Here is a 26,592-nt window from a genome sequence, read left to right as displayed (position 1 = left end):
GTGTGTGTGTGTGTGTGTGTGTGTGTGTGTGTGTGTGTTTGTGTGTGTGTGTTTGTGTGTTTGTTTGTGTGTAGTGCCAAAGGACGGCCTGAAGAGCCAGGCGGTGTTTGACGAGATCCGGATGACGTATATCAAGGAGCTCGGCAAAGCCATCGTCAAGAGAGAGGAGAACGCCAGTCAGAACTGGCAGCGCTTCTACCAGCTAACTAAGCTACTGGACTCCATGCAGGAGGTCAGAGACACACACAACAACACACACACACACACTGATACAGTATGTACCTATTATGATTCATGTAACTCCTCTTCTTTGTTTTATATGGAATTCATTACACATCACAGATTTGAAAGCAATCATGTCCATGAAGTTTACCAGTGTGCTCACCAAGTGTACCAGTGGCTTTCTTTCTATCTCTTTTATAGAAGCCAGGATTTTTTTTTCATATCTTGTGGATCAAGTTTATCAATATCTTGGTGCTCTACTGATTCAGCCCACAGTGTGTGTCAAAACATTAGTGCATCATGTTCCAGTCGATGTGCTTCAGCCGCTCGCTCCTCTGTAAAGATCCACAGTGTATAGACCTGCGGCTGATTTAAAGATGATCTACATCTACAACACGTCTCATTAACCTGTCTGTGTCCCCTCGTCCTCCAGATGGTCGAGGGCCTCCTCCAGATCTGTTTCTACACCTTTGTGAATAAAACCCTCAGCGTGGAATTCCCCGAGATGCTGGCGGAGATCATCACCAACCAGATACCAAAATTCAAAGACGGGAGCGTCAAGCCTCTGCTGTTTCATCAGAAATGACTGCCTTAAAAACTGTGAAGCAATGACTCAGATCCTCCTCCAAGAGCACAATACCTGGAGCCCCACGCCTCCCGATCCGCTCCCCCGAATTTGGCCGGACTACAGTGCAGGAGACCCGCCCACCGACCTGGGGCCCTTCCTCTCGGCGAACCAGGAAGAAATTTTGGCCTCCAGAGGAAATGTTTCTGGCTCTGATTGTCTTGTGGGCAGGCTCCATTCTGGTGATCTACCCCCCACCCCCCTCACCTTCTCCTCCCACGTCTTTCCTGCCTCCATTGTTCTACTGCTTTTCTTAGTGACCTGCCAACTCTTTACAACCAGCGTTTCCTCCTCCCTGGATCAGCGACCTGCTGTTCCCTCGGCTCACCTGCCCCGGCCCCGGCCCCAGATCCCCTGTGCGGAGAATGTAGTGAGCCACTCGCTTGTTGTGGCGTTTCACAGAGAGAGAGAGCTGCTGGCGACTGAAGGGGGACAAACAAAACAACAAAAAGCCACACACAGACACAAATTTGAAACATACAACACAACACAATCCTTTTTGTTTTCTCCCCCCCCCCCCCCCTCTGGACCCAAGGACAGTGAGGACAAACTGTTTTCAGCTGTTCACCTGACCACGGGAAGAAAAAACAAAACAAACCGCCAGAGGATTGTTGTCCCCCCTTTTTCTTTTCTTTTTTTTTTGACCTCACATGCGAGAGTCACGCAAACACACGCAGACATGCAGTCACACAGAAACATGTTTACACAGGATGTATCCGAGAAGGGAAAACCAGTGCCTTTTAGCTTTTTGAAGCTCTTCATAGCCATCCCCTCTAAACCGTTTGTTTCTTTGCATGAGAATGTAACCTCGACATCCTTCCACATATTTTGTCTATTTCCAGTTTTTCTTTTTTTTCTTCTTATGCCGGCAATTTTCTGTTTTCTTTTCCAAATTGCCATTTCAGTGTTTTCAAAAGTGGGCAGCTCTCTCTGCTCGGATCTCTGCAGATAGAAGATGTTAGGATCTTCATGTTTTACAAAGCAAACAGTTTCAGCTAAAAGAACTTCAGGATCACAAATCTCACAAAATGATGCTTCATGTGTCTTTTCCCCCCGGTGTGACGTATATTGGATAAATATACAGGATGTGCCGATTTCAGATCTCACTGTGTTGAAAAGTTACAGAATGTCGATTATTTCAACAGATGTAAGGTTGAATACACGTCCAGATATTTCCCCCTCATCTCCAGAAGAGCACTCAGTAGAACACATGCCTCCGCCAGGGCCCCACATTCTCATTCAAGTCAATCAAGCTGCACCAAATTTCACACACTCATAGATAACAGTCATCTTTAACGTGGCTGACTTTTTTTTTTCATACGGATTCATCAGTTATTCCCAGAAAAAATCTGTGATTAGAAAAGAAAGTGATAGAAAGTTCTGTGGAAAACTGATCTGTAGCTTTTGCGTTAAACCAACAATCAGATAAATGGACAGGGGGCGAAATGATATATCTCTAAGCAGAGAGAAAAAAAAGAAGCAAAAGCTTGTTTGTGCTGAAACTGAAACCACTGGAAATATCAGATGTTTTGTTATATTTAGCAACCGACTGACTTAAATATTCCAATGCTTTGACTAATCAAGTTTTTATTCGCTAACTTTTGCAAATTATGGCTCAAATGGATCTTTTTTGTCTTTGAGAGAGAATTTTTTTTTTTTTTTTAATTAGATCCCATGAGTGTATGTTGATGAAAAGCCATAAGTCAAACCCGTCCTGTCATCGCCAGCCGCTTTAACAACGAGGATCCAGTTTTATTCACTTCTTTTTTTAAATACACTGTCTTGGAACTGTCTCACCTGCTCAGGCCGCCTGTTGCTATCTCAGAAATCACAGAGAGGTGAAGTGCAGACGGGCTTGTTTCCTGGTGTGTGTGTGTGTGTGTTGCCACCTCATAAGGTTACTAAACTGGTTCCATTTTAAGAGATAGGGTGTAATAATTCTCAAACTTCAACCTACTTAAAGTTTATGATTAACTTCACTGTGTAGTTCTCCTGAGGGGGGGAACATTACCATAAAATACCATGTTAGATTGAATTGACCCTTTAATCAGCTTCATCTCTGTGTTTGCACAAACCCGACCTGCAGAGATTATTAAGCTGTAGAGCTCAACATGAATGAAAAGGTAAATACGTATATATATATATATCTCTATATATTTTGTATATGGGCTGCAGACAGACATAATCAACGAAGCCTCTGTTCTCGGCACAAGATTTCACCTCAAAAGTTGAAATATTTTTGGAAGAAGACGCAGTTTGGTCCAAATAATATTTTTTCGATCTGAGCTCAGGCCCCACAGTGACTACATCACCTGGAGGATTTCCCCACTAGTGCCAAATGCAATGTGCAAGCTTTGTGTTTTTGATTTGTTTTTTTTTGTTCTTTCTTTCTCGGAGTCGTGATCGAGCGATGATTCAGTTGTGATTCGACGTCACGTGGCCCTCTGCCTGAGGCTCCTCGTTCATGAGAGGGATCAGCGTCACACCTACACCAGCTAAAACCTACTGATTGTTATCACTCAAATTAGTGTTTGTTCCATTTATCTTTTTTTTCCCAGCAGATGCACACGATTTTTGCAAAATAAGCAGTACTTTCTAGAGTAGATCAGCATTTTGGTACATTTGCAACATGAAAATATGATTGTACCTTCTTAATGGGACAGCCAAAGCAAAAAAACATGAACAGTTGTACCCGGGCTTCAGCGTGAACACACACACACACACACACACACACACACACACACACACACACACACACACACACACACACACACACACACACACACACACACACACACACACACACACACACACACACACACACACACACACACACACACACACACACACACACACACACACACACACACACACACACACACACACACACACATCATAATAGACGCTGTTCTATTTTCCTTAACCTTTTTGTGTAACGCCCCTGAAACCACACAGATCTTCAGCTGTTGACTCTGAATGGTACTCGTCCTTTCCGCGGCGTCTTCAGGTCTGAATGGCCCAGGTAGCGGGTCGTCATGGAGACCAGCCATTTGTGTGTCACCCGCAGCTAACAGCCCAGCGGGGCTCTGGACACACACGAGCCACTATTCATTAAGAAGCCATCATGGTTTTTAATCAGCCATTCAGCCAAAGGACGGCCACTCGCACCGGGGATGGTTCCATGCACAGAGCCGGCTCCCAGCCTCACCTGCGAACTCGCTGCTGTGGCCTTGGGGCTTCTAAGAACACGGGGTTGATGCCGCTCACGTCCTTGTCGATGATTCCCCGGGGGGGAGGGGGGTTGGGGACGATTCGACTGAAGCGTGGTCTTATCTGTTGGGGTAACTTTGCGTACAGTATTAGTCGTTTCCGAGCCACGGTGCTTCAGAAAACCAGCTTTAACACGTAGACGTAACCATATCCCCGCTCACTTCTAAACGGCCATAGGTGTATATAGCAGCGCAGACATATCCTCTAAGCATAAAGTGTCTATTACTACAAAATATTTTTACATAGACATAACCTCTATATTCCTACACATTTTCTCTCTTTGCCTTTTAGCTTCATGTTGGAATAAAGGCCTTGAGAAAGGGAGACAGCGAGCCATAGAAATAAGATTTCAAAATCAGGAGACAGATTAAACCCTTAAGAAATACCGATGCTTGTGGAGATTGATCTGTTGTAAAGAAGAAAAAAAATATATATGACAATATTTTCTGCAATTTTTGAGAACATCGGCTTGATCCTCTTTGATATAATAGTTTTGCTCAAATCCTTTTTGTACATTGAACGAGTCAAGAAAGTAAATATTTTTCTTTTTTTCTGTTTGTTGGATTGTGTTTGATTTAAAAAAATAAATATAAATTAAAAAAAGAGGTAGACGTGCTGAATACATTAGGAAGTGTAAAGCTTTTTTTTTTGTCTTGTGAAGTAAATGTAAATTTTACGAGTCAATGGGAAAGTCTACACGAACGCTCACTGTGTTTTAAATGTTATGAGGAAAACGTGGGGGGGGGGGGGGGGAGAGGTTTAGTGTAATAGAGTGACCAAAGCAGAGGATTTAAAATAAAATATAGAAAAGATTTTAACAAACAAAAAGAAGTATTCAAGTAGTTACATTTTGAGTAGCACTTATTATCCAACTTGTAGTACTTCTATCTTTATTCGAAAGGTATCTTTTGTAAAGGTCAAGGCTTTGGATCTCATGTAGATTGCTGTGAGGATTTACTGGTCACTTTAAAATAGGAAAAGAATAAAAAATAATACAAAAACCTGTTGAATCTCCACATGAAAGTAAATCTGCCAGAGCCTGATGGAATTGCACTACCCTCCAACTGGTTGATAAAAGTCTATTTTGTATAAAATACATGCAAATGTTATCTTTAAAGTTTAAGGGCAGATCATGTTTCATTGTTATATATGGCTATGGCTTTCATCGAAGTCTGTTCTGTTCGTATTTCAGTTATGTAAATGTAATCCAATGTAAAAAAGACACAAAAAAAAGCAAACACAAAAGTATAAAATGTTTGTTTGAAAAAAACAATAGTTTGTATAACTTCTGTATTACACCTCTTCTGTAGTCAGTGTCGATATTTTCACCTATTTGATTAAATGTTGAATTAAGTTATCTGTGTTGTTCTTTGACATTTGAAAACCTGTCGGTAACATCTCAATGTTTTCTGTCATCACTGGTTAAAAGCTGAAATTCGAAAGAACTGATTTCTCTTCAGTTCCAACATCTTACACAATAAAGTTTTCTGTTTTCCAACGCTCCGCTCCAGTCTTTGTTTTTACTATTTCAAATGCTCTAATTGAACTTTGACATTATGACGAGTAAACATTCGACCAACCTGTAAAACTGATCATCACACATTTTATTTAAACATGAACTCAGAGGACTGACATCACCTGTGTCGTTGTGAAGTTTTGAGGTGGAGCAAACAATTTACTCAATTGAAAGTACACTTAAATACATAAAAGTGTTCCAAAGTCAGTATCACATCTACTTTTCTACTTGGGTTAATGTAGACAAGTACTTAATTTAAATAAAGTTTTAAAAGTAAAAGTACTTGAGTTGCTGAGTTCAATCTAATGTTACCTGCCCGCTCCGATTGGATCAGTGACCAATTTCCCTCTCGTTATTGATACCTATATATTATATATATAAACAATGTGAATATGAATGCATTTAAAAAATATAGCAGAGTAGAAACAACTTATTTGCTGATATATGTAGTGGAGTTAAAGTTGAAAGTACCTGAAAATGACTATTTTATAATGTATATATTTATAACATTATAATAATAAAAATGTGCCTAACGATAGTCACTAAGATAATGTCCTTTGTTACATTCCACCTCTATGATTGGCTCAGCTAAGTACTTAACATCTAAACAGGGGGACTAAACAACGAAACACCTCTTAAGCTCAATAAATATTATCTTGTGTGTTATTTTAGTTTGTGCACAAAAGAACAAAATGACCACTTTGTGATCATACAGCAAGTTAAGTTAATAGGGTTCTTGCATTTTAAAACACAGTTAAGGGGAACTGAAGTACCGGAGGTTCTACTTCTTAAATACCTCAGTTATCTACACAAAGTGTTGCTTTATACCAAAAATGGTTCAGATGAAATTCACCTTTGCATCTTCGTAAGAAAGGTTTTTTTCCAACGCTTGTTGGTGTGATGATTATTTTGGGACATGAATGATTGATGCTGAGGCCAACATGACCCAGATGAAGTCTGGTCAATGGCTTATAGCACTGAGCTAATCCATCTATTGCAGCGATTCTACTGAAATGACTTTGTTTTGTTCTGAAGAGTTCAGCACTGAAGGTGTTTGTGTGACTTCTAATACGTTAAATGACAAAAGCCAGAGGAAGCAGTGCAACATGTGTGAACAGTATAAATATCCTCATCAGATGCTGAATCAGGAATAAACGATCAAAGCTGCAGCTGTTCAACATTTGTCTTTAATTCTGCTCATGCTCATCAATTCACCAAAACATCTGAAGGAATACTCAAGGCTGTAGAAAGACTTAAATGATACAAAATGTCGGGCAACGAAGGAAGGAATTAAGTTAGTAGGCTAGGAATACAAAATATAAAATTTCAGACTTAAAAAATTATACCTTATCAAATGCTTGTGTATTTATTTACAAGGTCAATAAAACACCTCAAAAAGAATACAGTCCAGGAAAGTCTCATAAATAAGAAGTTTAGATATGAACAAAGTAGTCTCTTTTCACATTTGTTTTACTCTCCCGTTCGATTTTTCTGTTAAAATGCAACAATATTTTTTCAATATTTTGTCCTGGAAGTTCAATGAAAATCTTTATTTTTCAGAGGAGTCGATGCAGATGTTCATCAAGTGGTTAAAGGAAGAAGTTTCACTTTGACTCATGAGGGGAGGAGATTCATCGGAGCCCCAACGCAGATCAGCTTTCACACATGTGTCTGAACAATTCAATGATTTTTGTTTTTGTTTTCAGTGTCTCTAACAAGACACATCTGCATTTCATTTTCTTGAGAATGAACGTCTCGTATGTAAACACCAGACCCAAACGTGAATGTCAGTCCTCTTCAGACAACGACACTTTTAGCTTTGTCATGATCGTGCACAAACAAAGAAAAACACGGGGGTGTTGTTTATTAGTCCAAGCTGAGATTAAAGCATCCGGAGCAATAAAAAAAAGGACCTTACATAATCCGTACGATGGCTCCGGCATGAAGAAAACCACCCGAGCTATGAATAAATAAACGTGATAAATCATGTGTATTTCTGAAGTGAATTGGAAACAGAACAGTGGTGTTTTAGAACGCCAGTGCTCTGTGATGTGGAAAAGGACAACGTCCTGTTTGATGAAATAGTGCAAACATGATTCCAAACTATATGTGACACAGGATTCAGTTATTTCCAACAATCAAAAAAACTTTGAGCCCGAGCCTGAGGAAGCGGAGCGAGGCCTCCCAGCTTTTAACCAACAGGAATCGGTTGTTTTCTCCCACGCTGCGTTGTAAACCGCTGATAAGCTCCTGGAGCTGGTTTGACATTTTTCACATTTTTCTCGAGGGCTCTGGAGGGAGAAAAGGCCAGATGTATAAAAATAAAGATGAAACCCAATGCTGACCTTTGGCCAGACTGTTTGCCAGGTGACCTCATCCTGTGGCTGATCTGCCTTGGGGTTCCTGCTCCGAAACATTAGTCAGGTCGAGTCTTGTTCCTGGGGAAAAACCCGCCTGACGCGGAAAAGTGCTCGCAATCACACATCGAAGCCGTTCAGCACAAACCTGATGATTCAAAATCTGCTTTTAAACGCTCCACTCTCCCAGTCGGACAAACCACGGTGCCGTCACCGCACGGAGTTAGTCCACTGGTTTCATATCAATCACCTCCAGAGAGCTTTTCCATTCGTAGGCGACACAAAAGAGGAGATGCTGAAGCGATGGGGCAGTGCAGCTCCAAATAATAAAGCAAGGGCTGAAAAATACAAATCACAAGCCTCACAGCTCAGAAATATCAACCCCAGATATATCACACAAACACACACACACACACGTATACACTTTTCTCTCCACACATATTACATCATCATCAGGACTTGGGGAGTCATCCACACCAATAACATCCAAACCACACAGGGATTCAAAACCTTTTTTTTTCTCTCTTTTTTTCCAGTGCAATTCACGGGTCTCTCCCCAGTCCGCTCCGCTTCACTTCTTCATCACATCCATTTGATATGGTTTTGCTTGGTCCAGTTTCAGGTCTCCAACAATGGTCCGGTCCACTATAGTATATGAGCTAATATAGTCTGTCCGGTCTTGTGCAGTCAAATCCAGTCCCCTCCTCCGGTTCTGGTTTCTGGTCCAGTATCTTACGAGTCAGGACTGACACTACAAACTACGTGGACTTTAAAAACTCCACATAGTTTTCTGGTATCAGTCCTGTTCGACCATCCAGGGTCCCTTCAAGCCAACCCGGCTCCCTGGAGCCATGAACTGCAGAGAGAGAGAAAAAGGAGAAACATTCCATTTGTTTAAACATCCCAAGATAAACTCAAACCTTTTCCATAAATAAGAGGCACTGAAAGGGATGGTTCACCCAAAAAATGAAACCCCTGAGGCTCCAGAAGTGTTCGGTGGACTTAAACACTTCACCCACCCCTCATTTTTATTTTGGGGTGAACTCTCCTAACTCACAAACCGTGCTGGTTTGCACAGAGAGAAACCCGATGGGACAGCTGTGTTTTGATCTTATATGGCCGTTGTACTGTAACAGTGGTCTGAAGAGTGTGTGGCTGCAGTGTAAGCTCCGTGGGGACAGCTGGGATGCTCCCTCCTCGGCTCAAAGGGAGCAGACAGGGGTGTTGGGATGCCACCGGGAGGATTACATGTCCGCAAGGTCACATTTTACCCAAAAGGGGCTCCGGTGACACTGCTCTGCATTGCTTAGCTAAACAGTCTTCCTGCTGCAAACTCTATTTAGGTCCGGTCTGGGGGGGGGGGGGGGTGTCAGAGGACATGTGTCAACTGGCGTGACCAAAAACTAAATCCCTAATAATCAGTTCATGTCTTATCTGCGTGATCATAAGCCTAAGCAGCTCAAAGTAGTTTTAACTTTCCTTACGTTTGTGCAAGTCTGGTTTTCATTTGAGCTGAAAGAAAACTGAGGAGAGACAAACATGACATGTTTTGGGAGCTCAGGGCCGGAGAGGAATGAAAAGAGGAACGAGAGGAGAGGAGGAGGAGGAGAGAGAGAGAGGGAGAGAGAGAGAGAGAGAGAGAGAGAGAGAGAGAGAGAGAGAGAGAGGTCTCACGAGATTCCAACAGAGTGGAGGTGAAAAGGAAAATAAACCACAACACTAAGGAAGCAAGGAAGCCATTGAATAATAGACATGTGCTTTTCAATACTTTCTGTAATAACTGATTTAATTATCAAATAATTATTTATTTATTTTAAAGAAAGCTAATTTACTCCTTCGTTGAAAGATATTAGGTTCATGGCTGTGTTGCACTTGACTTCATCTTTACATCTGTTTGCAAACTTGTGATAATCTTGGTGGTAAATAGGGAATAAATGAAAAGTGCATATGACACCCTCCACTCCCATAATAAAATGTGATTCAAAAGTATCATGCGACCCCTGCACACCTTCCTGTTTCCTCCAGGAAGAAATTACAGTTGCCAAAAAATGTAAGATTTAAAATGGTAACTGAGAGAAAATGTGTTAAAAACCATTCAGTTGTGACTTTTTGGAGCCAGAACCTTTGACTGTTTAGAGAACTTTGGATAACTTACATATTTTCAACCCCAGCGGTGAGATCCAGGACCGGGGCTCAATAAATTAAGTCCAGCGAATTCCCGGGGCTGACTTATTGTTTCGGTAATTATTTGTTTTTACAGAAACACCAACCCACATTCTTTCCTTTTTCTTGCTGGCCGGTCCAGAGGCTGACTCACCGTTTTCAAAGATGGTTCCAGCGATGAAGGACAGCTCGGAGTCGTGCTCCGCCTTGCAGGCATACAGCGCCCGAGCCTTCCTGCCCGTAAGACTGGAGACATTAAGGAAGTTAGGAAGAAAGCGTTTACGATGCTTCACCCAAGACGCCTCGAGCTAAAGTGAACGTCCTGCTCTCAGCTGCTCGAGCCCCCGGCCGGTCGTTACTTTATATTAGTGCCAAATGGCAACGGGCTTCATTCACACATTTTCAAGTCCGATTTCAATGATGTTAACCCCCTGAACTCTTTAGGATTTTATGGACACCTAATTCCTTTTGCAGTTTTGGTTTGTGATAGGAAGACAGGGGGGTGGGGGGGCAGTGGGAAAATGGACTGCATCCAAATAAGGTTCATTTTGGATTAAATCTATAAAGAGAAGCTCATATAAAACAACTGCAGTCTAATTTGAGCTTAAATAGGAAAACGGCACATTAAGATGATATTCCCCACGAAAGACAATCATGCTTTAAATTCCATCCTTTTACAGGGAAGGTTAGAAGTGACGGCCAAGTATAATATTATATATTTATAATTCTTGAACTTTGTAGAGTGGAGGCTTATTGTTAAACAACACTGCAGCTGGGAAGACAATTGTAGCGAAATGCCAAAAATTTAAAAATTCATATATTTTTCAGCTGATCAAGCTTTTCCAGATGATGAATATTGAAGGGCTACCTAAGTAAATAAATATACATTAACATATTGATAACATTATTCATCAGCTACAGAGAAGCACTTGGTGAGTGCTTGAAACCTTCTTATTAAAGAAGATAAATATTCCGCTTTAGTTTTTCTTTCCTCTCCACTCATATACTATGGTGTCATCTGCAAACAGGCGCACACATTTTCACCTCAAGAGTTTCCTTTATCGCTTGACTGAACAGATGTGATAAAAATCATTACACAAACAATGTGGACCAACCTGATTGGAGAGGAGTCACTGGAGGCGGAGGAGGTCGGCTGAGGGCTCGACGGAGCAGAGAACATCGGCCAGGAGGGGGAACGTGGTGAGGTGGGGCTGGGAGACTTTGCACTGATGGAGACACACACACAAAATGTGAAATAATACGGAAACAAAGACTAAAAGGTGTAAAATACAGTTCAGGACATTATCACTCTCTCAAATTAAAGACATGGTTTCGTACCTTTTGGCTGGGATGCTGCCACGACCTTTTGGGTTCAGCCTAAAAACAGAAAATTCAAAACAAGATGAAGACTGAGATTTCTGGACAAGTGAAAACCAACTGGATTTTAATTAAGTCATTAAGCCACAAGTGACATGAGGACACTGAATGGTGTTCTTCTGTCACTGAAGTCTGCTTGCATTAGATTGCAAGTCCAAAGAATAGAGCTCCCAGCTTGTTGGGCAAAAGGAAATAAAAGTTGAAATAAATAATAGTTCCTTTATGTGCTCTTATCAAAGTAATTATAAAAACAGACAAATGACATTTGATTGTGGAAATTAATATTTAAAAACTTTTAAAAAGCAGCACTACTGTGTCCTCTGCCTCATGAACCAGCACAGAATGAACGGCCTGAAGGAACCAAGTCAACCAGCGTCACTTTCATTGATTGGAACTTACATTTTGGTCAGACAGGGAACAGGCAAATATTTGCGCTGAGTCATTTGCACTGAGGATTTTGCTCTGTCGATAGTGGAACACATACCGAACAAAGCTTGTGTTCTCTACTGGCATTTTGTTGCCATAAGAGTCACGAAGGGGTTTAAGTGAAGGACTGACTGAAACAGCAGCGTGTAACCACACCACACAGTTAGTTACGGTATGAGAGCACAATGTACCGCCCTGCATGGATACGGAGAAGATCAAACCACGTGTTAAATCATGGAGAAGACATCTGAAATACCTCTGTTGGAAAAATCCCGGGAAAAGAACACGGTGTCCGTATGAATATTTAAATATATACGGCCTAAATGAACAGTTTGAAGCTGCAGATTCTTACAGTTATACTGTAATAATGTGGAATATTTCCTTCAAAAAATGTTAAACCTGCAATAACTGATATTTCGGCCACGTAATGTCATATCGGCTTATTTTGCTGTATTCGTCTTGGTTGTTTTTCCTCTTAATGTATGAATTTTCTTCCATTTTCATCCAATCTAAAGAAAATAGAGCTTAAAGCCGTGGTTATTAGTAATCTATCTTTTAAATTATCATTTGACTGAGCGTCTCAATGATCCTCAGTAACTCAGTGGTTGTCAAAAACCTCCTCTTGCCCATTCATCTCCACTCCCTGCCCCCGTAGCTGATGGATTTCCAGCCAAACTCAGGATATTTCGTATTTGTGTTTTTTTTTTTATTTTCATCTCTCCTTCTCGGACTGGACGTCACAAGAAAAATTCCCAAAGACAACAGGTTACAAAGTGAATCAACAGGTTTCGGGTGAACGCAGCCTCCTCATCCCCCCCGCGACACGTTTGACAGCTCCATTTAATAAACATATCCACAGCCTCTCCCTTCTCCCCCTCACGGGACATTTATTGACTTTCTCATAACACACCCGCGCGCCTCCACGTAACACTAAGGCAAAGGCGCATACTTCCACACTCATTAACAGTGAAGGCAGAGGCACACTTGAGGGCTGCCCACAACAACAAGGCGTGACTCAAATTAACAGACAACGCAAATTACTGCTGTGACCGATGTTTCCGATTATTAAGTCAATTCCGCTGCACGGCAACAACACACTCGCCCGTTCCGCTGTTGCCATTTGTGTGGATCACATCTGTTTTTTCGGGTGACAAATTACAGTTTAGCGCCTGGGAAAGATTCCTAGCGTAGGAATGTATCGTCTACTGCCTAAAGGCTGAGGCGCACGCTAAACCGGGATGAACCCCGTGACCTGCCAATGTCAAGTTTAGGCACCGGAGAAAAAACACAGGAGGGTGCAAAAAGATCCCAGGAATATTTCAGTAATGAGCATCATAAGTTAAGGGTCGTTCTGATGTAACACAGGAGGGCTCATGTAAGCGTGCCCTTAATTATCTTTGTTGTCAGGAGGGGCTTTGTTTCACTTTGTGCTTTTTAGTGCAAATCTCCTCGGTATTCACTTGTTGTTTTGATCTGTTCAGTGTAATTTTCATTTCCATTCCTTCACATTCATGTCACACTCACCAGCCTGCTGCTCTCACTTTCTCCTCTTTGACAAACACATTTTCATACACAAATTAATTCCAGTCATTTCCTTTTTCATGATCACTTCCAACAGATTTGTCAGTCTTTCAGACTTCCTGTTATTGCCCTGCTTGTATAGTGTGATGTTGATTAAACTGCCATGTCTACTTGAAAAAAAACAAGATATGTATATAATCATACTAAGTTATATTTAAATGTTCTAATGATTCTATTATTTTCTATTTCTATTATTATTATTTATTATATCTATTATTTTTGCACTGGGCCTTTACCACTTCCTATTTGTTTGTTTATGGATTTGTTTGTCAGCAGGATTTATCAAAAACAACTTGACTGATCTTCAAATAACTTAAATGGAAGGATAATACATGGGCCAAGAAAGAATCAGTTACATTTTGGTGCAGATCTTCACAACTAATGGATTTTTTTTTTTTACTTTCTTTATCATTATGACATTATCACAGATTTCTCAGGATATAATTCATGGATCTTGATGAACATAATTTGGGCGACTGATGTCTGATATATGATAGCGTGTGCAAGTTGGTGCAGATGTAAATAAACATCCACATACAGTGAATTTGTGGTTTCATAAGGGGACCGTTGAGCCTTAGCGGAGGTATACACACTTTTCTGAGTGTCTTTGTTTACTTTCTTCCTGTAAAGAAGAAGTAACAAGCAGCTGGTTTACACTATTCAGTCGCAGGAATAAGGTTTGCTCGCTTGTTGATTCATTATTCTGATATATGTGGAATTTTTTTTATCAACATCCAAACAGATTGAGTTTGAACATGCAGCAGGAGGTTGTGCTCCCTATTGTCGACCTCAAAGTCGCTGAAGAAGCCAGAGGAGAGAAAACGTCCCTAAACACAAAACTCTGCTCAAGAATTTAAAACCTTTTAAAACCCATTTTCAAGAGGCAGCCCATCAGTGAAAGTAGCAGAAGCAGACAAATTTAGTCTGGTGTGTGTATCGGTGTGTGTGTGTGTGTGTGTGTGTGTGTGTGTGTGTGTGTGTGTGTGTGTGTGTGAGTGTACGTGTTTGTGTGTTTGTTTCTGTGGGGAGGAAATGTTTCTATGACAGGTTTCCTCAATGTTAAAGTCACCATGGAGATTTTTGTTCTCCCTGTGGTGGTAAATGAAGACTTCGGTCTCTTTACCTCTTATCTCTCTGTATTCATGAATTTCTTTTTTTTCCCTTTCAAATGCCAAACAGGCTGCAGCAACAAATAACACTGACTTTGCCTGACAGACAGAAAAAGAAGATAGAAAGTGACGTTTTGCCATTTACACTGGTAAGTGCTCGTGTTAGTACATCGGGTCGCAGGTCAAGTCTGCAGGGCTAGATTGATCGCTAATGCTTCTCTGGAGCCTATTACAAAGTCTATTACTGTTTTTTAAAACTCTTTATTTTTACCAGCATTGCATCATCTGTATGTGAAAAAACTTACAAGCTGTAAAATGACCTCCAGGCATTTCTCAGCTGAAAACAAACTCTAAAAAGAGAGGACAACAAATGGTGCCAAAGCTGAAAATAACCTCTACCTCTGATTAATGTGTTTTTTCTGAAGAGACAGTTGTTGACCTCTGACCTTTGTAGCTCTCGTCCCCGGGATGAGGACACAAACCAATGCCATTCAAATATCACACATCTCACTTTTGATGATGAGGACTGCAAACATCTGTGCAGTGTCTCTTTAATTGGTTTCCACGTGCTATAATGAATGCTAATATGTTAGTTTATAAATGTGAAAAGGAATCATTGTGTTCATGGGTGTTATGTGAATGTCTGTGTGTCTTCAAACCTCCTGGTTGACTCTGCAGTAAACTGTGACCAGCAGGTTTCGATCCTCATACTCAAACACGATGTGTTCGGAGTGTGTGTGTTTATTTAAACAATGTTTGGGTGAGTTCACCAAGACAAAATCCAATCAACTCTGTTTATGTGGCAAAGTATTGAATATTGCATCTCTTGAATCATTGTGCGTTTATTTACATATTTTTCCTTTTAGAAAGCTAAACTTTATAATAGAATATGTCATCATTTCCTCTAGATTACAGATTTTATTTAATTAAAAACTCATTTTTTATTTATAGAAGAAACAAATCAGCATGTTTGTTCATTCATTCATCGATCGAGCCAGATTTGCCTCCGGAGCCACATTTGTGTATTGTGTCTAGTTGTGTTTAGTTGTTGAGGAGCATGAAACCATTCAACACATCTGTCGTGACGTTATTCAGATAAAACCCTCTGTTGAGCTTGTAGAGTCTAAAACACACACAAACACACACACACACACACACACAACACTGCTCTGCTCTTTTCTCAGGCATCAATATAAACTTTTGCTGCCATTCTCCAGGTGCAAGAAGCACAACGGTTTCCATCTCAGAAGCCGCTCGACGGCATCAGACGTTTCTGAGATAATGGAGGGAAACTCGTTACTCTTTGATGCCGCATGTGTACACATTACACAAATATAAAGAGCAATGTGTGTGAAGCACTTGACAGCACTCTGGTACAAGCGTGACCTTAAGAGGAGAAAAGTCAAATAATAAAAGGTAAAAGCTTGTAAACATACAATTTCACACACCATTGAGTGCCATGTCGTGACCAACAGGTTGTTCATTAAATATCATCTGAAAAGCTTTCCCATCTCCTCTTTGCTCTCTGTGCTCTTTAAAGTCTCTTAAGACTCTTTGTCTCTTTCACTTGTTCACCTTCAGCCATCTCCATCCCCACCAAGTCGCTGTGGACGACACGTTCAATCTTTTGGGTCGAGAAAAACGAGAAAATCTAATTTGTTTGGGTGTAAACATTCCCAAACAAATTAACTACAAGGGCATTTTCACATCTGAAAGTCCGAACCAAGGTTTGTTACACTGTATATGTTGATCTAGTTAGTTTTGGTTTCACATTCATTGGTGTTGTCAACTCAGCTGATAATAGTTCTACCAGCATCACCAGGTGCAGTACTCAACACTAGATTGAATGCGCCAAACAAACATCCTTGTCGTTATAACGTCAGGGAAGAGGAGGAGTGTGAGCAATCCTGCGAGGCTGCAACTCAGTTTCTGGAGAGACCAGAAAAGCTTAAAAGTATTTTTCTGTTGTTTAATGTCATCTCATTTTCCTTCAATTTTCCCAAAATTTGGAATTATCCAAACTATCAAACTGCAAACGAACCAAACCATGACCACCTCGTTCGGTCGAATGAAACTTCGGTCAGTTAGTCTGCACTGTGGTCCAATGCACCAGGCGTGAAAGCTCTATTACTTAAATCCATAGCAGGAATTTAAACTGTCCTAATACATCAGGTTCCGATTTTGCCCTTGAAGCACAGTCCACAAATACAAGAGGTTCCATGCACCTAATTTAGAAAAGAACTATCAATTTCACACTTGGGAGATGGGTTTGTCACTTTTAGAGGATGAAGTTTCTTGCCAAGAGGTTTATGTGGACATTTCCTTACTTTTCAGATTTATGACACAGCAGCAGTTAAATACAGCACATTTTATGTGAGCTGGTATCATTGCAGCACTTTGCTCAGAGGACTTCACTGAAGCTGTAGAGAGATAATAAAGTAAGATTGTTTTTCTCTGCAGTTATTACAGTATATTGTCTGTTTACTGCGGTTGGGTTTTTTTAATTTGGAGAAAAGTTTTAAGTGTCTACACAAAAGACAAAAAGTTTGCATTTCTTTCACTTGACTGAAGGACAAAGTCACTTAATTACATGCTAGTAAGAAGTCAAGTCATTGCTAGGAATAAGTCAGATCAGGGACACGTGTCATAGACATATATAAATATATAATATAAAAAAAGATGGACGACACGTTGGCTCCCGAAGAGTTAGGCCAAATCACCTTGATCGCCCCCTGGTGGATGGCTGCATTATAGGTAAACCTCACCTCCTTCATGTAGGTAGAAGTGACATGGACCAAACTAAAAAGTCAAAGCACAGGTAGATATATTTTTAATTTAATTTATTATTTGATGCTTTAAACTGCGGAGTCACGATTGGTCGAGGCTCTGTGTGAGTGTGTGTGTGTGTCTGTACATTATGTGTGCATGCTCAGCATCATGTCACTGTGAATTCCATATGAAGGAGTGTGTGTTACTCCTGTGTAGAGACCTCAGTGTAGGCATGGCCAGTGTTTATATGAAGATGTGTGGTACTTCTCACAGGGAGAGGGGCTTGCTCAGACCTGCAGAACTATTTCTGTTTCACTCGGTCTCTGTTAGTTATGTAAACTATTGATCAAACCCTGAGAGGAGGCCAAGCGGTGGGAGGACATGCACATTATGTAACTGCTCCCTCATACGTTGTGTATAAATGTGAATGGGGTTTGGTGTAATTGTTTTTAAGTCCTGTCGAGGGGGAGCATAGATACGATTGTCGGTGCAGTTGGGAGTTCCGCTCCTTGTCGCAAATGTTTTCCAGATGCTATTGGGACTTAAACCGACAACCCGCCACTCACAGCACTACTTCTGCTAAAGCTCTTAGCTGCCACATATGCACATGTGTGCTGACGAGTGTGCAAGTGGTCATGCATTCCTGCGCCTGTGAATTTCCGTATGCATGAAAAAAAAGAATGTGTGTACATTCTTGGAACCCGTGTGTTTGTGAGTGCATCAGTTAATGTTTGCACATGTGTGCATACACAGTGCGTCTCTTTGTGTATCCAAAGTTTCCATCCTTCACCCCTCACTCACAAGCATGTCAAACTGAAAGCTTCTAATAACATTTTAGTTTTCTTTCCTTCTGACTTTTTTATAAAAAAAATGCCTATCTTAATTATGTTTGCACAAAATAACCTAACCCTTTATAAAATCCAAAAGTTTCTGTTATCTCTTAGACGCTTCTCACTTCTGCTTATAGTAAACAAGAACATAACAACAAGTCTGCACAGCAAAAGGTACAGTTGAAATCGGGTTTCATATTATTGCTATTCTTTATATGTTATGTTTTTATTAATGGAACACTGCTAGATTGTTGATGATGTAATTAATCAGTCAACAATTCTCTAATTTGAAATAGGCCAGTGCTGCACTCCGAATGCAGAGGCAAGGATAAAGCCCTACAATGCTAAAGTAAAGGAAGTTTTGTTTTTTTCTGGATCAATCCGTTAATCTGGATCCACTACAAAATTGGATAGGATCATCAGTGGGTCATACTGCACACCTCCACAAAATGTAATAATTTTTTTGTTATTCTGCTGACTTAAAGATAAACACTGGTGAAAACATAACCTCCTAGGCAGACCCGAGGCCCTGCACAGATCAGCATGAGTTTTATGCCAATGCTCTGTCACACTCACAGTGAACTGGGGCGGATCTGCCGTGTGTCTTGCTCTCCGTCGTTGCTGGTCAGGCTGTGTCTCGGGGTTCGGCCTTGGCTGCTGCTGCTGCTACTGCTGCTGCTGTTGCAGTTGACAGAAGAGGAGGAGACCGGCTGCTGCAGCTCGTTGACGACACTGTTCGTCTTTTCACCTGCATGAAAAGAAAGAAAATTGCAGACTCTTTGCAGAAAAACACACATTTTTCTGTCTGAAAACACCAAATAGCCCCAGTTAGAAAGAGTGGTAGTTTAAGAAGCCTTATTTTCTCTCTAAGCCAACGATAATGCAACACAGAGCAGGAGTAAGAATAACAGAGAAAACCCAGGGGGGAGAAAAGATTGTTACTGTTATCATTATGTGTATTGAGCAAATTAAGTTGCTCAGCTCACCTTTCTGTGAATGTGTTGGTGTGTGAAAGAGCGTGAGAGGCCTCTCGCTGCAGGACGGGGCTTTGCCATCAGTGCTTTTCCTCCTGGACAGGTTGAGCTGCAGGTTGGTCGGACCTGCTGCAGAACTCGGCACCTCCCTGAATATCTGAGCCAACAAGACAGTGAGGTTTGAATAAAATTGAATCAACAATACAGAAGTTGTGGGTAGAAAAACTTTAACCGTTACACAGAATGGTTTAAAACATGGTGTACATCATGTTCTTGTGAAGGTTAAGTAATTTATGGCTTCATATGTGACTGCAGGGCAACGAAGATGTATTATCTTATCGCATGTAGGAAAAAAACAGTGATAACAATGTTGTGTTTAGTTGTAAAAACGTGCAAATCAATACAACGGTCAAGATTTTTATCACACACGAAAACCAGTCCTAAATAAGGCAACTTGACATGTTTAACCACTAATTCATATAGTGGGGTCACATTATATTTTCCTTTAAAAAATGTGCTGATACAGTATGAATCTTATTGTAATTTCTGGATTTATGAAAATGCATTGCAACCATTCCAGCCTGGGTTCTGCCAAACAAACTTTAAACTGCTAACTCTTCTTCCAACAGGAAATTTGCAAAACCTTAACAACAGCATACATTAAAGACTTTAGTGGTAGTGATTCTGAAACAGCTAAAATTCCAATAAAAACAATTGGACTCTGGTCATGCTTTTATTTGTGCATATACATGTAGTGCAGATAGTAATTTCTCTCCCCTGCACAGTAGAAGGACTTTGATCTCTGTGAGGACGCAGGTTCGCTCTATCACATGCACTAGACACAGCTGTTGACTGGGAGGTCTGACTGTACATGTGTGTGTAGGGGCCTGTTTGTGTGTGTGTGTGTGTGTGTGTGTGTGTGTGTGTGCGTGTTAGTGTGTGTGTGCTGGAGTTTTCAACAGTAACGCCAATTTATCTGTTGCCATGGCGACATCTTTAAGCAGCTTGACCTGCCAATAAGCTGCTTGGATCTAAGGGGGAAAGTGGCTTTGAAGTTTATGAGTACAATCTATACAGTTATTCGGTGTGTGTTTGTGTGAGAGTGTGGTTTCTGTGTGTGTGTGTGTGTGTGTGTGTGTGTGTGTGTGTGTGTGTAGCAGGTGTTCAGATATAACGGTTTGGTGCATTAATTGTTGGTTTAATGCACAATCACACAATCCCCCTAATCATTTAAGCCTGTAGCACGTCACCAGACACTACTGTTGTTGTTATTCATGTGTGTACAGGCTCAAACAACGTCTCACCTTTTCATGGTGCTCTATGAGGATCTCCACCACAATGTTCTGGAACTTGATGTCCATGATGGCCGCCACCGTCTCCTCCTGGGGGCGGAGCAGAGTCGGCCCGAAGACCACCCCCAGGTTAGCGATGGTCATCAGGTTCTGCTGGTCGTGACTGGCCACACTGGTGAAGGGGTTGGACAGAAAGAGAGAGAGGGCGTGGGTGACAATCAGTGGTGGGATGTAACAAAATACATTTACTTAGTTACTAGTCAGAAAATATCTGATCTTTGTACTCTTATACATTTTGATAGTGCATTATATAATATGTATATAATGTATGTGTGTATGTTAATACTTGTATATATTTTTTTTAATTGATCAATAACGAGAGGGTTGTTGATCCACTCTGGCCCCGCCTCCTGCATTCAGTATTAAAAGACATCGCTTACTTATTTTAACTCAAGTGGAAAAGTGAATGAGGTTAATTAACTTGAGTACATTTCTGTCCATTCAATTGTACTTTTACCCAATTATAACTACAATGTAAGAGTACTTCCATCACTGGTTAGTACTACATTAAATCTCATCTCCCCCAAAACTTTCCAGTCTTAATTCAGTCTTAATCCTCTTTTCCACCTGTTTTCAGCAGCAGATGTTTTTAGAGAAAGAAAATCCAATTAAGAAACTCTATGCCACATGTCCAGCACCAGTGAGGCCGACCAAGTGCTTGATATCTTTTGAATTTGGACACTCAAAAGGGATCTGCTGAAAATAAAGCCTCTGAAGAATGTTAATGTTGCTTTAGAATATGTAATGGACAATTTAATAATACAACAGTGTTATGTTGACAGCTTGTTCAGTTCTGGCAAGCAACAAGAAATAAAAGCCAGTCTGTTCTTGCCTCCAAGACGTGAGAAACCCTCCTCGGTGGGACTAATGATGTGCCTGAATTGACAGGATAACACACTCATAAACCTAAAACAGATTTTTTTTAAAGATCCTGGAGTGTTCATAACCATTTCTGTAACTTTCTACAACCGACATATAGATCATGTCCAGCCACTTCACGCTGTGATTGGTCGGCTACTCAGAGGGCCAAAGAAGAATACCTTTCTCTCCCTCTAAGTTTCTTTTTTCCCCGTTTCTTGTGTAACTACTCTTGGCACTTCTCATTTTTACAAACGAGCGCAAACACCATGAAATAATTCACAGCGTCTGTGTGTGTGGCCGCGCAGATCAGGTATAAACCCTTTTGGTTTACATCCCACAAAACAAGTTCTGACAGATCATAAACCAACACTCACTTATGGTGGAAGTAGCAGATTCACCCACTAAAACATACACGACCAAATCAACAGATGCCTTCCTGTGAGAGCGCCGTATATTCTAATTCTAATCTCCTTGTATAGATTTATCTCTCAGATCAGTTAACCAGAGTTTTCCAGAGCCATCACATGTCCACATACCATAATACACTTTGAAATCTTTGGTGGAGAGTTTTACGAGAGTGCATCCTACTGAGCATGAACAATAGTGCAGGGGCTCTGGAGAAAATATAAATAATAAAAGCCTCGGCAACAGAAAACAACACCATCAACTGGGAGGAAGTCAAAGTCATTGACCACAAAAGATGAAAGAGTACAAGGGTTAGTTTTATCTGTTTATGTCATGTTTCTTATTTTTGAAATATGCTTTAAGAATAAAAACATGACAGTAAAGCTTAAGAGATTTCGAACTAAGAGGCCCTGCCAAGGAGAAAATCTTATCGGTGTAGAAAACATTCCTTAATGTGAGTTGAAAGTCCCACAATTTATTTATAGAGATATACAGTGAGACAATCTTGGTAAATTTCACATAAATAACCTTCAATTCAACTGTCTTTTAATTTCATGCATTACACATCTTTTAATTAATTTTTCTGTCTCATTTTTCACACCATAAATTTCCCCCAACCCTAACATTTATCTGCTCTTTGTATAATGTGAATGTTTCTATTTGAACAATTGGCTCTGACGATGAACCTTCTGAGCTGAAAGAGCCGAGGTGTGTTTACTGGGATTCAGCCATTCAAAAGGTACAATCCATTAAATCCAGGTACAGGTTCCCAGAATACCTGCATTAAATGTGCCTGCGTGCTGTGTAAAGACAATCGCTGACGGACCCTTTTTCATACATTATATTTTGCTGCTGCTGTTGAACAAAAGCCTGATAAAGCCACAGGGGCTTAGATGTGGTTTTAGACTGAAAACACCACGTCAGTCGGCTGCATTAGAGGAAGCATTACACATAAAGCAGCAGTGTCATGCTCAGTGTTTTTTCTCTGCTATGCCAACACCTGGACGAAAACGTTGGATTTACAACTGTCGGAAAGAGACGATGCAGGGTCGTGTGCCAGGGAACGGACTCTAGAGATCTGTGCAGGAGCCTCACTACCGATTGCACATAATTGAGTGGAGTACTCATCATTATCTGTCCTGTTGAAAACACTCCTGAGCGAAACAGTGAATTCAAATCAGCTTAAAAGGATAAGCAGCCTCCTATTATCAGCTAATAAGCAGCGATTTACAGGTGGCTGACAAAACTGAGAAAATTGAGATGTTGTGAAAATGATTACTTATTAAACCAGATTTGGCACAGGTTTCCCTGCCAATCACCAAATTACTTGTAGCTCAGTAAACATTGGCATAATGCAAAAGGGCAGTAGAGAATGTTATTGAATGTTATTGCACTTTGTATTGGTTTTTAGTACTTATGGTCAATTTGTATTGTTATATTGTATTATTTGCCTTTTATTGTCATTGTACAGCACTTTGGTCAGTTATGCTGTATTTAAATGTGCTCTATAAATAAATTTTACTTACTTACTTACTTACTTACTAGAGTAGAGTGCAGTGTGTGTGTGGGGGGGGGGGGGGGGGTGTTTGTGCTCTTGTACAGCTATCTTTGTGAGGATCAGTTTGAGTCTATAACCTACAAAGTGAGGATATTTTGGGAAAGCGAGGTCCCTTTGGCCGTTCCTCACTTTTTGACCCCCCCCCTCTTTATTGACTTTTTGGGGTTAAGACTTGGTTTTAGGGTTGGGGTTAGAATCAGCTTTAGGTTAGGTCAGGCACTTAGTTTTGATGGTAAGGGTAAGGGGCTAGGGAATGTATTATGCCAATGAGTGTCCTCACTAAGATAAATATACAAACGTGTTTGTGTCTGTGTGTGTGTGTAATGTCTCCACCTACTTGTTCAGGTGTTTCATCAGCAGCTCAAGCATCTGTCTGTTCTTCTCAGGCAGTCGATGCACCAGAGCGTGGATCTCTGTCACCCTGGCCTCCGGGTTGTCCAATTCTGATCAGATAGAGAAAAACAGGGAGACAGAGACAGTCAGCATATCACAGATAATTTTAGTTTTTTAACTGATTCATACAAAAAAAGAAGAAAATCGTCTACAGCTAATGAGCCAGAGTGCTTCCATTCCTGTTGTTACAAGGAGGCAACCAGTTATTATTGTGCAATCAGAAACATAGAACAAACTGGTATGTATGAATAAGCAAATAATTTAAAAAAAGAGTGGACAGAACTACAAGTTACAGCTCTGGTCAGACTCTCTAAGACTCTGTGGATTTATTATAGAGAGTATTTCACAGCTGTGGTGCATGTATTGAGAGTCCTATATCATAGTGTGAAGGATAAATTCGACTGTTCTCTATCAAGTATTTTATATGCAGATAAAGCCTGATAACCTTATTATTCTGCACCATCCAGTTGCCCAGAGGTTTTCACCAGAGTGTATTAAACAATGAAAGAAAGTAGTCCAGTTTTTTAAAGACTATTGATTACGGGAGAGTTGAAAAGTGTAGAGACAGAGTATTCAATCGTTCTTTTCACTGAATGAAAAAAATATAACCTTATGCCTGAATGTGACGACTATAACTTAGCAATAAGTATCATGGCTGAATGAGAATTTATTTCCAGACGGAGAGAGACGCAGAGAGCAGACAGGATAGGTAGAGTAATGAGCAGAAATGAATAAAAGGAGTGGTGCTGCGGGATGAAGGAGCTGCGTTCTGGTGGTTAGCAGGTAGACAGACAGACAGACAGACAGAGGTACAGACAGACAGATAGACAGACAGACAGACAGACAGAGGTACAGACAGAGAGAGGTACAGACAGACATAAATGCAGAGAGACCTGTTGTTGACACATGACTTTAATCAGTCACGGATACAGATATGATCCACAAAGAGTTGACAGGAGACTCTGGCTAGATCAGCCCTCAGGCCCCGGCTGTCAGCGCAAGGCAATACACTCACAAAACACGCACACATTTTCAAACCAACTAACAGAGCTATCGAGATCTGACACACACGCACACACACACACAGACTAACCACCTCAAACAGTATATACAAATATTCATCAACACTTAGAAGACACAGCGATCAAAAGCTGCAATTGAAGATTAAGTGGATACACACCTGCATGACAAACACTAAGAACAAAACACATCACTCGCACACACGCACAAAGTCAAATATCTTTGACATGCACCTGCACATCCACAACGCCCACACACACACACATCCTAAAAGATGCATGCACATGGAAAGAGCAACACTTGTCCTCCCCTCTGGTTCCGTATAATGCATTATATTCCAATGCAGTCCACCACTTTGCCAACACTGTGCTCTAACCCACACGACTGTGCCTTCAAACCACAACTCGTGACTTGGTACATTAGAGCAATGTATGAAAACACGTCAGGCTTCGAGAAAACCTCATTTTTGAGTATAGTTAAACATCTACTTTATGTGTATTTAAAAAATCAAACTAAATGTAATATTAACCAGTTTGCCTCTGTTCATTTTCAGTTATATTGGTTAACTTTTCCATTTTTCTGTGCCTAAAAACCGACAGAAGCCTCACAAACTCCCCTGCAAACCCTGTGATTATTATTAATTCAGCTTCATCTTCTCAAAATAAATAAACAGACACAATGTTATATGCTTATACTGTAAAAACACACACACTGGCCACTGTGTTGAGTCAAAAACCAAACAACTGCACAAACTGCATTCAGAGCAGCGCAGCAACACTGTGGTCAGTTGCTGTGGTGCTGAGTCACAAGTGATTACAACAAGCACAAGTCATTTATCATGATCGAAGCCTCCGCCTCATCCATCACTGAACAGACGACAACGTTTTGAATTTTTTTTCTCTTACTTTGAATTTCAGTCCTTTGCACAGAATACAGACACAAACTATGCTCGCTGGCACAGGAATCTGATTACGCTCACACCTGCGTACTTATGCACAACATCCAATCAGAATCCACGCACGCCCTCCCTTCTTGTTACACATGCATGTGGTTGCATTTCCCAACACTGTGATTAACATTTAACTAGGTGAGGCTGCAAATTTGATATAAAGAGAATGTTTTCATATTTTTCACAACATGACATTACACACTACTGCCCCCTGGTTTGTGGCCTCCAGCCAACTTGTCAGGTAGTTTACATCCATGTCTTTCCAGACCTGTGGCCAAATAGAAGGGCACTCTGAGAGTGCATGTAACCACAGAGGCCAACAACCTATCCCACCATTTATCCTGATCTACTCCGAAACTTAACGGAAATCAATTAAGTAATTGTTTGAGTATTTCACAGACAGCAATACAACCTTAACTGCTGTCGAGGGAGTAATGAAGGAAAGAGATATTGGAATTTCAGATTGAGATGGACAGACAACCAGGAGTGAGTCCAAACATGCCTCTCCCAGCCGAGGACAATAGGTCTGGGGGCACATTTTACTAACATCGTCTGACCCAGGTTCAGGCTCATCCTTGGCTTTGGCCGACTCTTGTTACAAACCTAACTGTGCTTCTTATTCAAGTGATTATTTGTTTGAAACCAGATGGGAAATCTGGAATGTGTACTTACAAAAAAAAAACATCTTCATTCAAGATCTGAATAAGCTAAGAAAAGAGCCTGAAAACAAGTCTGGGCCTCACTTCATCAAAATTTAATTTGTGCATCTCTTAAGCAAGCAGGGCTTTTGATTATGTATGGGGTACATACTTTTACAATCAAAGTCAGGAAAGCA

At 40.7% G+C, this 26,592-nt stretch overlaps 2 protein-coding genes across 5 annotated transcripts in view; one reads left to right on the top strand and one right to left on the bottom strand.

The window, feature by feature from the left end:
- The window catches only part of LOC128456718 (glucocorticoid receptor), a 58,756-nt gene extending 53,141 nt beyond the window's left edge, over positions 1 to 5,615 (top strand). For both annotated transcript variants that reach the window (XM_053441014.1, XM_053441013.1), the window contains 2 exons: positions 75 to 232; positions 656 to 5,615. In XM_053441014.1, coding sequence (XP_053296989.1) covers positions 75 to 232; positions 656 to 808 — 311 coding nt within the window. In that variant the 3' untranslated portion in view covers positions 809 to 5,615. The remainder of the gene's footprint in view (positions 1 to 74; positions 233 to 655) is intronic.
- A 1,186-nt stretch (positions 5,616 to 6,801) lies between these two features.
- Positions 6,802 to 26,592, bottom strand: part of LOC128456731 (rho GTPase-activating protein 26) — a 76,016-nt gene continuing 56,225 nt past the window's right edge. For all 3 annotated transcript variants that reach the window (XM_053441039.1, XM_053441042.1, XM_053441040.1), the window contains exons 17-24: positions 23,733 to 23,838; positions 20,524 to 20,683; positions 19,232 to 19,376; positions 18,822 to 18,993; positions 11,492 to 11,530; positions 11,269 to 11,379; positions 10,308 to 10,399; positions 6,802 to 8,846 (exon numbers count right to left, since the gene is read on the bottom strand). In XM_053441039.1, coding sequence (XP_053297014.1) covers positions 8,749 to 8,846; positions 10,308 to 10,399; positions 11,269 to 11,379; positions 11,492 to 11,530; positions 18,822 to 18,993; positions 19,232 to 19,376; positions 20,524 to 20,683; positions 23,733 to 23,838 — 923 coding nt within the window. In that variant the 3' untranslated portion in view covers positions 6,802 to 8,748. The remainder of the gene's footprint in view (positions 8,847 to 10,307; positions 10,400 to 11,268; positions 11,380 to 11,491; positions 11,531 to 18,821; positions 18,994 to 19,231; positions 19,377 to 20,523; positions 20,684 to 23,732; positions 23,839 to 26,592) is intronic.

This window comes from Pleuronectes platessa, chromosome 15 (genome assembly GCF_947347685.1).
Source record: "Pleuronectes platessa chromosome 15, fPlePla1.1, whole genome shotgun sequence".
Taxonomy (NCBI): Eukaryota; Metazoa; Chordata; class Actinopteri; order Pleuronectiformes; family Pleuronectidae; genus Pleuronectes; species Pleuronectes platessa.
Note: the sequence above shows the minus strand (reverse complement) of the source record. Positions and strands in the feature narration are given on the sequence as shown.